The 15690-nt window shown below is 38.8% G+C and overlaps 1 protein-coding gene across 2 annotated transcripts in view; it reads right to left on the bottom strand.

Annotated features, from left to right (window-relative positions):
• Positions 1-465: 465 nt before the first annotated feature.
• Positions 466-15690, bottom strand: part of EML5 (EMAP like 5) — a 94540-nt gene continuing 79315 nt past the window's right edge. For both annotated transcript variants that reach the window (XM_072339222.1, XM_072339223.1), the window contains 9 exons: positions 15247-15404; positions 14166-14280; positions 13497-13685; positions 13134-13306; positions 11747-11909; positions 10818-10921; positions 9969-10122; positions 9117-9217; positions 466-8824 (listed from right to left, as the gene is read on the bottom strand). In XM_072339222.1, coding sequence (XP_072195323.1) covers positions 8788-8824; positions 9117-9217; positions 9969-10122; positions 10818-10921; positions 11747-11909; positions 13134-13306; positions 13497-13685; positions 14166-14280; positions 15247-15404 — 1194 coding nt within the window. In that variant the 3' untranslated portion in view covers positions 466-8787. The remainder of the gene's footprint in view (positions 8825-9116; positions 9218-9968; positions 10123-10817; positions 10922-11746; positions 11910-13133; positions 13307-13496; positions 13686-14165; positions 14281-15246; positions 15405-15690) is intronic.

The raw sequence follows: 15690 nt of genomic DNA, 5'->3' as shown, positions 1-15690 counted from the left end.
TAAGATTATGCCAGAAGTACTTTTTCCCCTTTCCATAGGTGTTTGGTATGATGCAGTGACTGAACCCTTCACCTCTTCCCTGGGAAGGAGAAGTTCATGGTTTGTTGGATAGTTTTGCCTTGTAACAGTCCTCATACCCTTGTCTGCTTTCTCAAAGAGCAGCATACGAGGGCACAAAACCACTTCATAAACAAGAATGGGTGAGCAGTAATGTGATGTTGTGCTCTATTCAAACAGCTTATGAAATTAAACACCTCTTGAAAGGAAATGCTTTCAGATACCATCCTTTGTAACTGGAAGAGAGAACGTATCCCTCCGAGTCTGTTTCTGATGAATCTCGCTTTCTTGCAGCACCCCCAAATCCTGGACAAGCCATAATTCACTCCTCCCAGTCAGAATTCCCAGTGGGTGACCATAAATCTGCTAATGGGAACCAGAATGAGGGACCACGGGGAGCAGTAACAGGAATGCACTTTTTTATTAAAGGTTTCGGACCTGTAGGGGAGCTACATCTTCACAAAAATATACAAAAGAATTTCCTTTGTACAAATATTTACATCTGATATCAGAAAACAACGTCAGCTACATATTGTATTGTAAAATCATATTCGACAAAGAAATACCGCCTTGGATCGGGAAACGCAGCGCTCCGGGATTTTCGTTTGGGGTGTTTTAAACGTGAATTAAAGTATTCGAGGTTCATAATCAAATTTAAAAAAATCTTAATGCAAAAATCTGATGTTTAATTTATATATATATATATTTTATATATATATTATATATATATATGCTTTACTTTAAATAAACGTACAACATCGTTACAGGAAATAGATGTTTGTGGTGGAAGCCAACATGGAGTACACTTAAACCCATGACCCTTATGACAGTAATAGATGACCGTACCTTTGGACGAGATCAAAATACTGGTGGTTGCTGTTGTTTTTTTGGTTAAAGCAAAAGGGATTATCGGACACACTCCATCATGAAACACAACAAATCTAAACAGACAACTGGATTTTAAGCTTAAGGAACTACAGTAAAATATTCTCCTAAAGTGACCCGATGGGAGAATAGCAGAGGACGGGCTCTTGGGCTCTTGGCTTTGTAAGGAACAATGCTGCAGCATTGGGGTTTTTTTTTCCCCCCCAGACAAAAGACTTCAAATTACGGGGTTTAATTCATTCCTTTACTTTTCCAACACCTTCATAAGCTGCCCCTTTCAGAACAAGCTGCCACCGTGGAGTTCTTTTTCCTTCTCAGGGTGAGATGACAATTTGTAAGGACAGGAGCGAACTATCGCTCCCTTCGTTGCTGAATTCCAACAGCTCAGTTGTAGTCTCAGTGCCTACTGTAGAAGGTTCGGTGTAAGGCAAGATACAGACACATTTCTGCTTGCTTTAAAACAAAGTGACTAAACCCAGCTGTAAAGCTACAAGCGTGTATGTAAAGGGAACCAGTCTAATGCAGATACTTAGACTGTGACATAGTTTGAAATGATCGCTGTGATCTTCAGTGTTTCTTATGTTAAATGTTACATTAAAAATGCATCAGCTACCTTCACAAATTAGCAGTGCAGCTCCTCCACTATTTGTGTATGACGCCGTCTACTCACAACTGAACTGAAAAGCATAAACTAAGCTCAGAATTACCAGATACTGTTCCATTTTCTTTTTTGTTGTTGTTGTTGGTTTTGTTGTTGTTTTCACTAGAGAAAAGCTACTTTGATTCTGAAAGCACAACACAAAGCTAAGTAGCAGCAAGTGAAGGAAAAACAGACCAGAGCTATGGGAGGTCCTAACCCTACCACCCAACAGCACCAACATTACACAGAAGGACAAAAAAACCATATTTTTTCCATGCAGTTTGTGCCAGCATTCATGCTTGGTGGAAGTTAAGTCAGATTAACAGTGCCTACGGGAGAACAATGGCAGAAGATAATAAATGAGTTTTTGGATATTACGTGAAGAACTTTCATTTCCTCCCAACTGGCTTATAATCCTACAGAGGACTGAAAATAACAACTGCAGCCTTACTAAATCTCCTTTTCAGAACCAACCAGTGCAGTACTCACTTCAATCATCTACATCTTTATCCTCAATCATTCATCTCCTGCTCAGACCAACTGAGAACAGCTGACGATGGCACTATGTGAAAGCTCTATGAACGCCGCAGTTACAAGAAACACCTGGGATAACAACATCTGTCCCCTGGGGGAAAAGAATTCATGTTACATGAAAGACTGGTAAAGCATGAACAGTGATGCCCCCATAGCTGGTCAGTTCTGTTGGGCCTGCTTCAAAGTGGAAACAGTGCGGCACAGCTCTAAGAACACAGAGAAGTCAGAGAAGAAGACCTTGAGCCCCAGAGCCATTCAACTCCCAGCAATACTTGAGCAGAAAGAGTAGCAAACTATGGTGGGAGTCAGATGCGCCTTTGAAACATGGGATCAAAAACAGCCAGAATTATTATATATATATATATATATATATATATTATTTTTGTTGTGCTTTCTTTTCAAATTAGCTCCTACATGACATCTGTGCCCAACCAAAGGAGAAATGCAAGTACGTAAGTGACAAAATTGCCCTGCAGGGACTTGACGTTATTCCAAAGGAAGCAATTGAAACAAAAAATTCTGGGTTTTGGCTTTTGAAAGCGAAATCCAGACATGCTGCCTCTCTTATGCCAAACACAGCCGTCCTCTGGCAGGTTCAGAACAGTTCAGACGCTTATGCAGAGATGATTTGATGTTTCTTACCAAGAGCAGCCACAGATAAAAGTCAAGCTTTGTCACCTCAGTAACACCTGTACTGAGTTTGGATTTTTAAGGTACAGCTTACCTTAGGACTGTGTTTCCTTATTTTATCCTTAGGACTGTGTTTCCTTATTTTGTAATCACCGATTTGTTCCTACTGGAACGTATTTACAGGCCTACATTACTTTCCTCTCCTCATACCTACATTAGGAGGCCTACAACAGAACCACTGCAGGACGGTTCATCAGCCCACGTGTGCCCCAGATTGCTCTGTGCACACCCACAGCCCTGGATGGAGGCTGGCTGTGAAGTTTTCCAAAGTGTAACTTGTCTTTGGTTTAAAAGGTTTTGCTTAAAAAAAGCATTTAAGCCCATTTGCACAGGAAACTAAAATAGGGATAAAAAGCAGAAGAGGCCTATTAAGACAAATCCATTCTTGGTTTAGGTGGGAAAGAAAAGTAGCATTTTAATGAACAATATGAAACTCTTTTACCTGAGCTCTCAAAATCCCAAAACACTTTTCCATCAACACTGTTTTACTACCAACATGCACATGCTGTAACAGTGGTAACCGGCATTAGCTGCAGCCCCCCCTGTGCTAAATGGTTGTCCCATAGATACAGGAGTGGAAAGAGCAAGAAATAAGCACCTGCATCTCCCCCAAAACCAGCAGACAAACTTGCCAGCAGCCTTTCCCTGAGCACTGTTTACTTAACACTACTGTTCTCCAGTCCTCCAACCCCATGAGCCACCCATGAAGACCTGCCATCTGAAATAAGACATCTGTGCTTGGTGTAGAGCTGCTCCCCCTCCACCTCTAGTGCCAGTCCTTAGGCTGTGCCTTTGCCTTTATCTTTTGTTTCCCCATGTCACCATTGCTTCTCACTTTCTCCTTTTCCCTGGGTTTATACTACTGGCTTTCAATTGCTGTTTCCTCCACTCTCCATAGTTTAAGAAGTACACGAATTTATGACGATTGCCTATTGTCACCATGCTCAGGCAGACCTTCATTGTTTTATTTTTCCTCCACACTGTGAGGGAAAAATAACACCTTCTGTGCCTTTTCTTTCTTCCTCCTGCTTTTTCTTTAAGTGATTTAGTTGGATTAGTGGCTTAACTGAGTTAAAACAAACAATATCGAAGTCATGACTGTTACGCTGCAAGTAAACTGAGAAGGGGAGGTAACCTGTTCTAGCATCAAAAACAAAACACAAACCCACACACTAATAATTGCTTACTAACAGATGATTTTGGCAAGGTGATCTATTGTGGCTCCTATGCATACTATACACTTAAAACACTTTTTTTTTCCCTACTAAAATGAGAACTGCAGAATTTAAGTCTGAAGCCAAAGTTACCTTCAGATCAGAAGCCAGAGAGAACCAAAGAAATGGTTTTGGTCTGACCGTGCCACAGTGATCGGTATAAAGAATGCATAGTAGGCTTTGGCAAGCTCACTTCTTGTCTATATACACGAGCAAAGATTGAATGGTGCCATAAACTTTAGAGAAACAGAGCAGTCTGCAAGGAAGCGTAAGAAAACTGTCAGAACAAGGGTATGCAAATGCAATGCAGCGAGGGATGCTAAAATCACAGATGTGACAATTCATTCTGACTTCCCTTTCTGGGCAGTCTACAGGATGGTTCATTTTGCCCAAAATACTGACAAAACAACATTTGTCTATGGTAACATTTGCTTATTCTAACAGAATGAAAAGGATCTTTCAAGATTAAGGCTCGTCCCATCTGTGACAGTGATAACGAAATAGGGAAATATATCATCTTGCCTGTGTAAGAATTGTGTTTGAAACCAAGATCCTTAGGCTGTCCCACTATTACACCATACAGAGCAAAGCACAACATATTAAGACTCCCAAATATAGACCCAGAGTGAAATCCATCTGCAAAAGACCTAAGCTCTGTTAGGTGTAATCTAGAAAGCAGGTGAGGTGCAGCACAGACAGGTGCTCAGGGCTTGTTGAAAGAAGGATTTGTTTGCCCTGGGCAAACTTGGAAGCCAGAGAAGAGACGAGGCAGCAGCTGAGAGAACTGGATTGCAGGTCCACTCTGACTGCTCTCAAAGTTCTGCTCTAGGAACTGAAGTCCTTTAATTTGATCTAGTTTCCAGATTCAGGAGAGAAGTCACGTCTGCTTTCTTCCTCACGGCGTAATCCCAAGTCAACATTAACATGACGTGTAAAGTTCAAAACCTGATACCGAGCCCAACTGAAGTTGCTCTGAGACTTTCCTTCACCTATCAAAACCAAGTCGTAAGGCAGCCTTAACTGTCTGAAACGCTCTTGTGTATCTAATTTCATATTATCTATTGCCTTCTCTATCAACATCTGAAATTGTACACGACTCCCCTCTTAAGAATGAGAAGTTTAAGATTTCAAAACTATATGATTCAACACATTCGGCTCATTAGTTCTCTCTGCCTAAAACTGTGTTCCTCACTTCCTAAATGATGATAACTTTCAGTTCTGAATGCAGTTAATTTTTGTTTGTTCTTAGGAGTTTGATTTGCCTTCTCCCATTCTCTCTCTTTTTCCCTTCCCTTAGGCGTACTTAAGCAGCTTTCAAGAGTGTATTTCTTTGTTAGGTGAAGTTACATTTCGTTTTCCTTGGAACAGTTCTCTATTTCTTTTTCTTCTTTTAAGAGACCCCAGAACACGCCTGAAGTTTTGGTTAGCTCTGATGTGGTCAGGGAGATGGACCAGATGGTTTCTTTAGGTTCCCTTCTAGCTGGCTGTTTTTATTGCTGACTTTAAAGATCCCAAGGACACACGTTTGCCACTAACCACAAAGGAACTTATAAAGAAATGAAACTAGGAAATAAACCCAAGTAAACTAAAAAATAAAGTACACAAAGAAGTTCTGCTTCCACTTCCTCAGCACTGCATAATCACAGAAAAGGCTTTCCCCAGTTCTTGATCCTTTAGCCTACCTTTCTTCTCTCCAATGTTTGCAAGGCCGTGACCAATCCCTCACCTGCCAGCATCCTCCTCAAAGTGCCATATCAGGTCACGTCAGCCTCTGCCTTTGCCTCCTGAGAACCAGCTACAAGGTCCCAGCATCCACTGACACAGGCAGCCTGCTGCCCTCTGCACAGGCTTCAAGCACCGGTCTGGGTGGCAACAGTTAGCAAGTTACTACAGTAGCACTTAATGTAAACAGCAAATGAGGCACAATGACAAGCACCATCACAAAGACCACGAAGCTGCCATCTTGAAGCATGCCTGCAGCCAACTGCACAGAACATTCTCCAAGTGGTCCTCAAGAACAAACCTGCAACAGAGGCCGAACCCACTCCTCTCCCCACCATTCGTGATCATTTCCTGCTGGCTGACCACATTTTATCTTGCAAACCTCTGAGCAGTTTGTCAAGGAAAATACCAGCTGCCAAGTTGTCTGCAACAGGCAAAACAAGGCTGGTGGTTTTGTTTCTAACACTCTTCAGCTTCCAGCCCCTGCCCCAGCTCCCAGCCCTTTTACAGTTGCAATGAGGTTCAGAAAAGAACGAAGAAACAGGGAGAGCTGGAGCTCAGACTGTTGCGCTGCCGCTCTCAGTCTTGCCCAGCCGCAATCCACCCACCAGTTTTTGCTGGTACTCCACCAACCACGTGGCATTTGAGATTTATCAGGACAAGAGCACCAATGACAAATAATTAGTGGAGAGGCACAATTAAATTAACAGAGGTGGAGGGGAAGAGGACATGATCAGAGATGACCCTACAAGGATAAGGAACAAAACTTGATGGTCCATATATGTCTAACCTTAGGTGAAGGTCTACAGAAGATCCTAAGGATGTGAAATAATGAGCCTAGAATTTTGAGGGGAAAACGTACAAGAGGCTGGAAAAGAACTTTGTTCTGGCAGTTTGTGTTGGACAGACTATGAAGGAGCTCCTAACAACCATCCAACTTAAACTGGAAAAAGGCAATCTCAAAACAGAGGCAGGAAAAAAACATCTTACAAGTCAAGTAGTCCTTCACGGATGTGTTTAGAAAGGGAAAGAATTACAGCTATAGCACAGCATATTACAAGTGATTTCTCTGGCCAAGATTTAAATGTCAGTTACCAATTTTCACACAAAATAGGCAGAGAGGCAACAAGGTTATGAAACAAATCAGGTCTCATCTCATTTCTCAGATGCAATTCCCCTGATACCAAAGATGTTACTGATAAGATTTCCCTCTACACTCATGGATCATATTCACAGAGTATTTGATCCTGCAGAATAGCAACTGCATAACTCTCAAGACTTCACTAGGAAGCATCAAGCCAAGAAACCTGCTAATAGTTCATCAACTTCTTTAAAATAAATATTCATTCTATCTTGATATATAAAATATGTTATCTGAGTCTGTGGGACAAGTAGCTTTGTAGAGTATATAAACAAACGATTTTGGACATAGGAGAGCATGAAAGTCTGTCTCATTAACTTTTTTCCCCCCTTCTTCTGCATGCTAACCCTCCCATTCCCAAGAGAACTACCACGCACACAAGATGCTTACAAGAGATTAGTTTTTTGTCACATGTCTGTATAAGAGAATGCAAGAGGGGAATAATATCAAATCTGCCGACTGACCTAAACAAATGGCATCATTAAAGCAACACTGACTTACACAGACAGAAATAACTTTATGTTCCTATCAGAATGCAATTGTGAGTAGCGCTGATAATTACTTACTTCTATTCCCTTCCACGTTTCACACTGATTAAAAAACCAGATTCATTCTGTAGTGCATCGCTATGACACGATTTAGACAAAGAGCTGATGAAATCTTCCTCACTTGCACCTCATTTATAGTTTTCAGGTTTTCACCATCACTGAAGTGTTATTTTTGTTGTCACCTTAGCTGTGTTGCAGGACAGAATAAATGCACTTCTGTGAGAGGTGACAGCAGGTCCATTTAAAGAAGCAGATGACTGGATGTATTTTACAATCAGGAGAGAAATCTGAGCGGACACTTATCCCAGCTTGTCCCAACTCTGTTAAAAAGTTAAAATGCACAAAATACAGATTTTGGAAATTTCATATTCTCTCTGAATTTCCGTATGATGCTGAGAAAATAATTCATATTGCTACGAAATTCTATTTTTGCAACTGGTGATATCCCAAGCCTTATCAATGACGAAGGTTACAAAATTCTCACCGTAGTCCACATTTCCAGCACAGAGGCTGGCAGCCCGGTCAAGCAGCACAGCAATTACCTCTCTTCCACTGAGAATAACTTTAATTCACAAGGCAGAAATTGGAGTTAGACTTTTAGGTTGTGGGCAAGGCACTCACAATGTGAGCAAATCTGATTTTGCTCACAGAACTAATTTAATGTTTAAGTGCAACGAAAACACTAAATTAGCCATGAAGATCATGCATATCCAGCAGCTTTCACCAGACATGATTGTGACCCAGGCCTCTAAATACAGAAATATGTAAGCCCTAAGGAATCGGCTGTCTTATTTTCTGCTTAATCAAATAACGTTTCCTTTTGATCGGTCATAGAAATATAATTTGCCATTATAATAATCAAACATTTATTAAAATACTATATATTTAAGATTTAATATATGTTTTTTTTCAGTAATAAAATACGGAATACTCTCTTTTCAATGATATTCAGACCCCAAAACTTAAAGCAGAAACATTCATGCTCAGAATAGATCAATGTACAGTACTGGACCAGAAATAACATCTCTTGATTAAAAACCTAGGATCTTACTGTGATACTGTACATTGACTAACAATTCCCTTTTTTCTTTTATCCATGTTTTCCATTTTCAACATCTGGCAGTGAGTGAAATACAAACCCGGATTACAGAAGTAAATCTAATGGCCTCAGCATATTTCATACAGTCTATCCTTCTGACAGACTCTAGATTGTCTTTCAGAGACTGATTACTCTGTGTCTTGCATCAGCACCATTTCTTAAGCATGCAGGGCACAGTAGAATATCACATTGCAATCCTGGGTATTTCGTGCCTGGTACTTCATGCAGCATCCTCTTTGCAAGTCTCCACGTCTCCCTCAATGAGGCATATGTACACATTTCCAAATAAATAAGCTGTATTTTCAAAGAGAAATTAAATATAAGATACAGTCAAAATTTAAAAAATCATTTAAATGTATCATGCTCTGAATACAGAAATACACACACTTTGATTCAGTAAATCTTAACTGTTCGTACTGACATCTGGGCCATTTATTTTGCCGTGAGTGTTTACTTCTTTATATCCAAACAGGAAAACAAGCACAGAGATTCAATGATTCAAATTCTGAACCTGAGCTTTATACTGTTACGGATCGGCCCTGTCCACTCCTATACACTTTCAGATAAGAACAGAACAGATACGTACCTGCAGTCGTCCCCTCCAGCGCTAACCACGTATCTGTCTCCACTCGTAAATCGGATGTTGGTTAAGTGGGCAGAGTGACCTAAAAATCGTTTGTGTTTTGCCTGAAAAAAAAAAACACCAATGAAATGAAAGAGTCTAAATCCTCTGTGCCCTTGTAAATCAAACCAAGCTGGCATGCGCTCATCTACCCTTTTATTGCACCACACAGTCATCTAATTCAGAATGCCGTATAGGCTTTCTGATGTGAAAGTTCTCCTGAAGAAGTGCCACTGAGCTGCCAAGATAATTTTATCTCCAAATGAGACAGAAGCCGCAAATTTGGAGCAATGCGCAAGCTAACATGAGTACCAAATAGATTTTGTCACGTGATAAATGTCTAGGAATGTTTTACTAAACTTCTAATACTGAAAGGAAATGATTTTCATTACAAGTTATCAACACAGTGCAGTCTCAAATCTTGAAAATTAACTATTTTACTATCAGCAACAAATCTGTAAACACCTCATCCATGGAAAACACTGACGGGACTGTCACTATCAAATGCTTTCCTCACCTGCCAAATGGAGATTGGAGATGCGGATTAATAAAATGAAGTCAGAAGGTGCTACGCTAAGGCAGCCTGGCAAGCAGTGCTGACACCTTATACTGAACCTTATAGCAAGAGTCACCATACAGAATGGAAAAATGAGGAAAAATTTGAGATGAAGCATGTTTATGGGACTAAACCTAAGGTTAAAAAGATGTGTTACTAAGCTACAAATTCAGAGAAGAGAATATTTTTACACTATCAACAGTCCATTTTTTTTTTCTTTTTTTTTTTTTTTAATAGCCATGCAAAAAACAGGTTCTTACGAATTTTTCAGGACACGGAAAGTCAAAGAGTTTGACCATGCCAAAATCATCGCCTGTTACGAGATTGATTCCCGAGTGAGAGACACAGGCACAGTTTACATCAGCTTTTTCAGCATGTCTGGACCAGATTCCTATTACTTCATCACCTAGAACACTGAAACAGAAGAGAGAGAGATTCTTCTGGAAACTGCAGGAAAAGAAATACAGTAGGGGAACAGTAAAGCAGCTCTTAATAATGTAACATATATAATGTAAAATATCATTTTATTCCTACACATACAAATCTCATATAAACTTTATTCTGTGATTAATGTTCACATCATCCTGTCTGTAACATTTTCATATCGTATCATTAGATGAGAAGGCTCCTTGAGTCCAGTGAGGGTTATTCATTAAATGGGGGGAGGTAGGAGAGGGGGCCTGAGAGCAACGAAGAAGAAATGCATAACTTACAACTCCAAGAAGCATACTGATAGAAAATTTCACCTGCAAAACCTTTTCAAAAGTTGCTTTTTATTCATCTGTGCATACAATGTTATGTGCACACTTCTAGGAGTGCAAAGAAATGAGTACTTGATCACTTGTTAACAGGTGTTTGACTTGGGAATTTTTCTGTGATTTTTTTCTCCCTCACAGAGCACAATACAGCATATTCAAATATTTATTTATTTTTACTTCAGATACATTGAGCTGTTTTCTTCATGTCCAAAGCTTATCTGATAAGTTGCCAGAGCACATAGGTGCATTAAAGGAAAGTATGTGAATGAAGGGATGAAATACGCTTTTAAATAGCAGTCACTTCTGGAAGTTACAAGCATTTTAACAGGTGTATATCTGTGAATCATTTACCTTGTCCAAGTAGCCCAAGTTATTCTGTCAATCACAGCCTGGTCCACAAGCTGTTTTCCTGAAGGCACTTCATAGACTTGCCTTTTGTAAGACCCAGTAGATACCTTGCAGAAGAGCAGAGAAGAGTTAATAGGAATGTAAAATACATGCACTTGTTTGAAATGATGAAGTTATCATTCAAAGGGGTTTTGAAAAGCATTTTCTTGGTAGTACCTCTAAAATGATCTATTAACAAAGCATCTTGTTCAGTGAGTTGAAAATAATCAAAAATCTATGCAAGTATAAGGCAACAGGGAGAAAGCGTTAAGAAATCTTCATTTTTAAAACATCTGGTCAAGAAATATAGTTTAAACACACTTCACATTCCACGCATAACGCTCATTCTCTCCATATATTGTGCATGCTGTTATGTATGTGTGCATATAAATAAATAACATAAAACTAACTTCTGTCTTTAAAACTGATATGCAGGTTTTTAACTCAGTGTGGAGAGGCAAAACCATGCTCATGTAATTTCTCCTTTCAGACAGAAGCAAAACACAGAGAACAAAGTAGGCCAAAACTGAACATAAGCATAATGATGGTCAGGGATGTGAGGATTCACAGTTCCCTGAGGCTTACTGAACGACAGTCTGTACGCCTTCCTCATTTAAGAGGAAGCACCGGGGAAATAAAAAGGCAGGGAAACACATTACAGTGATTTTGAAATATGTTTTTCCTTTCTGTTCTTATTTCTTGCATTTAAAAACCAGGATAACTATTTTTGTAATGTTCATACCACTACAATACGTTAACAGCCTCATGGTAGTGACTTCCTACTACAATATTTCATTGCAAAATTCGGTACTTTTCAAAGGAGAATACCTGCACAGCATCTGCTATAAGCACAGTTGCTACTCAATATATAATGAACAATTAATGGCTGATACCTGGAGATAACAGCTATCTGCAGAGAAGTCCATCTGGATCACAAAACTTGGGATATCCTTGCAATAGCTGACTCGATTTAGCGTGGGGCCCAATGTCAGATCATAAAAATCCACTGCATTCTCACTGGAACCGACCGCTAAGTAACGAGAATCTGGGCTAAACCTGAGAAAGAGATTATGAATACCTGAGCTTATAATAGTTTTTAAGACTGGTTTGATTTTACAACAGATTCTAATACTTGAGATGTGTCGGAAAAACTGCATTTCAGGCATCTGCTATTGAGAACAGAAGGAGGAGGGTTTTTGTTTTTGTTTTTGTTTTGTCTGCTAAGCAAAACAATCCGTGAAACTAAATTTTGGGGGAATGCTTAAACATTAGAATGTGGCAATAATTTTGGTAGAGCTGTCACAGATAAGTGAGCAAGGCACATCTCCGGATTAATTCAGTTCACTGTCTCATCATCATCGTCATCCCAGTGTACTAACAACTGTGATACACCCTCAATGACTTTCACTCTCTAATGCTATACTTACAAAGCTACAAGATAAAAAAATGAAATGATTCAAAAATAAAGAATCCTCAGATGTCTAGAAAAAAAACTTAGTAAATAAAAACACTTGAAATCAAATTTCATCTGTACAAGTTCCTCAGAGTAACATTTGTGTTATAAGGGAATTTCCTTATTTCTGTTGTCTTCAATACATAGCCTTCTGATTCCAGCAAGCCCTACCTCTCACTGGGGTTTCTCCTCCCTCCCACAGCAAGGTGCCTGCCAGTCTCCAGAAGTTCCTCTGAGCCAAACATGATTAATTTATCTCACAGAAGGAAAAGTTTCGTACACCTTTTAGGGAGTTTTTAACTGACCCAGGAAACAGAAGCAAAGATTTGTTCTGGATAAATTCATTTTAACAAAACATAACTAATAACAAACTGACACAGAGGCAACTTGATGGCTTCTCACAGTGATGTAAACCTCTGATCTCATTTTACCTTCTACACGTTGTCTTACCCTGCTCATTCTTACACCTTTTGATCTGCCCTGTGATTAAGATAGTCTCTTCCTATTTTTTGTTTACTGCCTCCTTCCTCTTTCATTTTAACTAATCTCTAATTCTTGGCAGTATCACCTGAAACTCCCCCTACTATAAAGGGCTTGGTTTTGACTGCTTATTATTTATTTCTTAAGTGCATGTAGCTCATCTTTCCTTTTTATTCCAGATACAAGAATAATCACACCAACTCCATACTGCATGCGCTGATTCCAGTGCTCTGAAATGTTACTGCAATCCTCCTCAGAAAGTATGCAATTAAATTATATTTTTATATAATCAAAAGAATAGAAACGTCAAGAATATTACAGCCTACAAATTCATTGCATTTTCTGACCTGATATCTTGGATAGCTGATCTTCTATCTCTCTTTTTTCCCCAAATTTTCAGAGAGGTCACAAGCAAGATAATAAATTCTCCATTTTTCATGCCAATAGCAACCATATCACCTTCTGGGCTGTAACAAACAGTACGAGCTGCGTGCCCTAAGCTGACTTTGTTCAGCATCTTCTGTGAAGGAATAAAAATTCAGAAGAGTAAATGTTTCTTTTTGTCCTTATTTTGAGAGTACTTTATGTTTGCAATATCACATGAATTATTCTCAGAATAGATTTATAAGCAAGCTTTGAGTCTGCACCATCACCACAAATCTAGGATTTTTTTTTTCTTTTTCCCAAAACAGCTGATCTCCAACACCTACCTTTTCAGTAATATCCCAGAGTCGGACTGTGCCGTCTTCTGCAGCGGAAAGGAAAAAATCTCTGGAAGGGTGTGTTGCTAGGCCCCAGATTGGTCCATCCATATGACCATTAATTAAAATGTTACATGCAGCATTTTTCTCTCCAACCTCAATTATTTCAGCATTTCTTGTGCCAACAAGAATTTTTCCCTTGAACGACAGCAAAAGAATTATCTTTGATATAATACATTAACTACTTGTGATTAACATTAATAAAGATATAAACCAAAGCTATACTTATGTTAAGAAAATCTGCCCAAAGCAACTAATCAAAGCTAATTTACTTTTTAAACTCAACCATGATCTACTGAAGTAGTAAAGAGTACATAAGTGGTATCAGATGACTTATTGCTTGCCAGGCAACTATTTGAAATGTGAAAAAGAAATAAAATAGAAATTCTTTGTTAGTCTACAAGAAAATATATATAACAAACACTAACCTAATTCAGACTAAGATCTCCAGAAGTACATTTCTTTTCCCTGCTTTTGTCAGCTGTAGACATCTTGCAGCAAAACTTTTAATTTCAAATACCAATTATCAGAGAAAGAGGCAGGAACTTGCCATGTTTTTAATGCTAAAGATCAACCCGCAAGTGATAAGCTTTATTTTAAACACAATGATTCCTTTACCTTGCCCCTACAAACAGAGCGAACACAGTCAGTTATTTGTCCTGTCTCCAGTCTGAAGGCACGACATCGTTTCAATTCTTGATCCCATAGTTTAACAGCTCCTCCTTCCTTTGACCTATTATGAAAGTATGAACAACTGTGAGCATAATAGCTGGCACATAAAAGACAATGAATATATGAAAGAAATATATATAAATGAATGTAATTTACTGTAATTGATGCATTTTAGTCTGTTTTAAATCATTAAAGATCCATTAGCTTTTACTGAACAGGTATTATTTATATCTCAAAATATATTTTTTTCCCCTTAACTACATGTCTTCTACTGCACTTACCATGAAATAATTTGCAAAATATATAGGAGAAAAATTACACATTGTTAACTACATGAGATAACAAGCTCAATTGTTAATCATCAAAGCACAAAGTATTCCTCTCATTTTCAGGAGAGCTGGTATTCCAGTGAAGAACAACACAGAATCAAAACAGTTTTCAAAAAGGAGTTAATGTCTTAATGGAAGCATTATACAGTTGAGCCAGAGCGTACATTTAATTTCTCTTCAAAGAGGAAATCTCTCCTAGCAGGAAAAGTAACACCCCATAATGCTGACACTCTGAAAATGAAACTCTGACAAAGATCTCCAAAAATTTTCATCACAGTTATAGCTACTGTACTATTATTATTAGAAGAAATGCAATAGAATATAAATTGTTAGTACTTCCAACACAGTGTTTTGACAAATGGTTTGTTATCATACTCAAAGAGAATGTATCAAAAGAGGCTGGTGAAATGCAATTAAGAATGCCAAGGTGGATCTAAACACACAATTTTCCTACATGCAGGATTTGTTTCGTGTAATTTCAATATTTCAGTACTTCAGTACATATTTGAAGCTCATAAAAGTAGTGGCTTTGGAGACTGTAGTTACTACTTAGGGATCCTAAGGCGACTACTCTCCAAGCTTTGATGTCTCAATCAGCTACTCAATGTTAGAAGGGATTAATCCAAATCCTTTTTAGAGAACACGTGTGTGTGCAGGAGAAAAAAAGAAACGAGAAAAAAAAACAAACGATGACTCACGGCCTTTCCTTGCCTCCTGTAACAATCAAACCATCTCTCAACGTAGTGTACATTGTGAAAACTGGTCCGTTGTGAGCTTTGGCAACAATCCGAATCAACACATGCTCTTTCCAAACGCAAACATCTCCACTGATAGTACCTGTAAATGTCAAGTTATTCTGAAAAGAGGAAAAACATACTCAAACAATTGATTCTGAGTAAGGCAGGAAGAAACATATTCAGAAACACACCACAACCATTTGCTTCTCTGCTAGATTGCCCTTTTTAATTTTTCTACTTGTGCAATGCAACCAATTGTGGAGATGTAACATACAGGCCAGAATGAGCTGCTGAATGCTTGGTTGAAATCTGATATGTATGGTTTCCTTGTCACCTTTAAGCTCCAGACTGCAGAAAGGAATACAGTGACTTAAAATTCAGCCACAGTGTAAATCTACATTCTCA

This window comes from Excalfactoria chinensis, chromosome 5 (genome assembly GCF_039878825.1).
Source record: "Excalfactoria chinensis isolate bCotChi1 chromosome 5, bCotChi1.hap2, whole genome shotgun sequence".
Taxonomy (NCBI): domain Eukaryota; kingdom Metazoa; phylum Chordata; class Aves; order Galliformes; family Phasianidae; genus Excalfactoria; species Excalfactoria chinensis.
The sequence above is the reverse complement of the archived record's forward strand: the minus strand, read 5'-3'. Positions and strand labels throughout refer to the sequence as shown.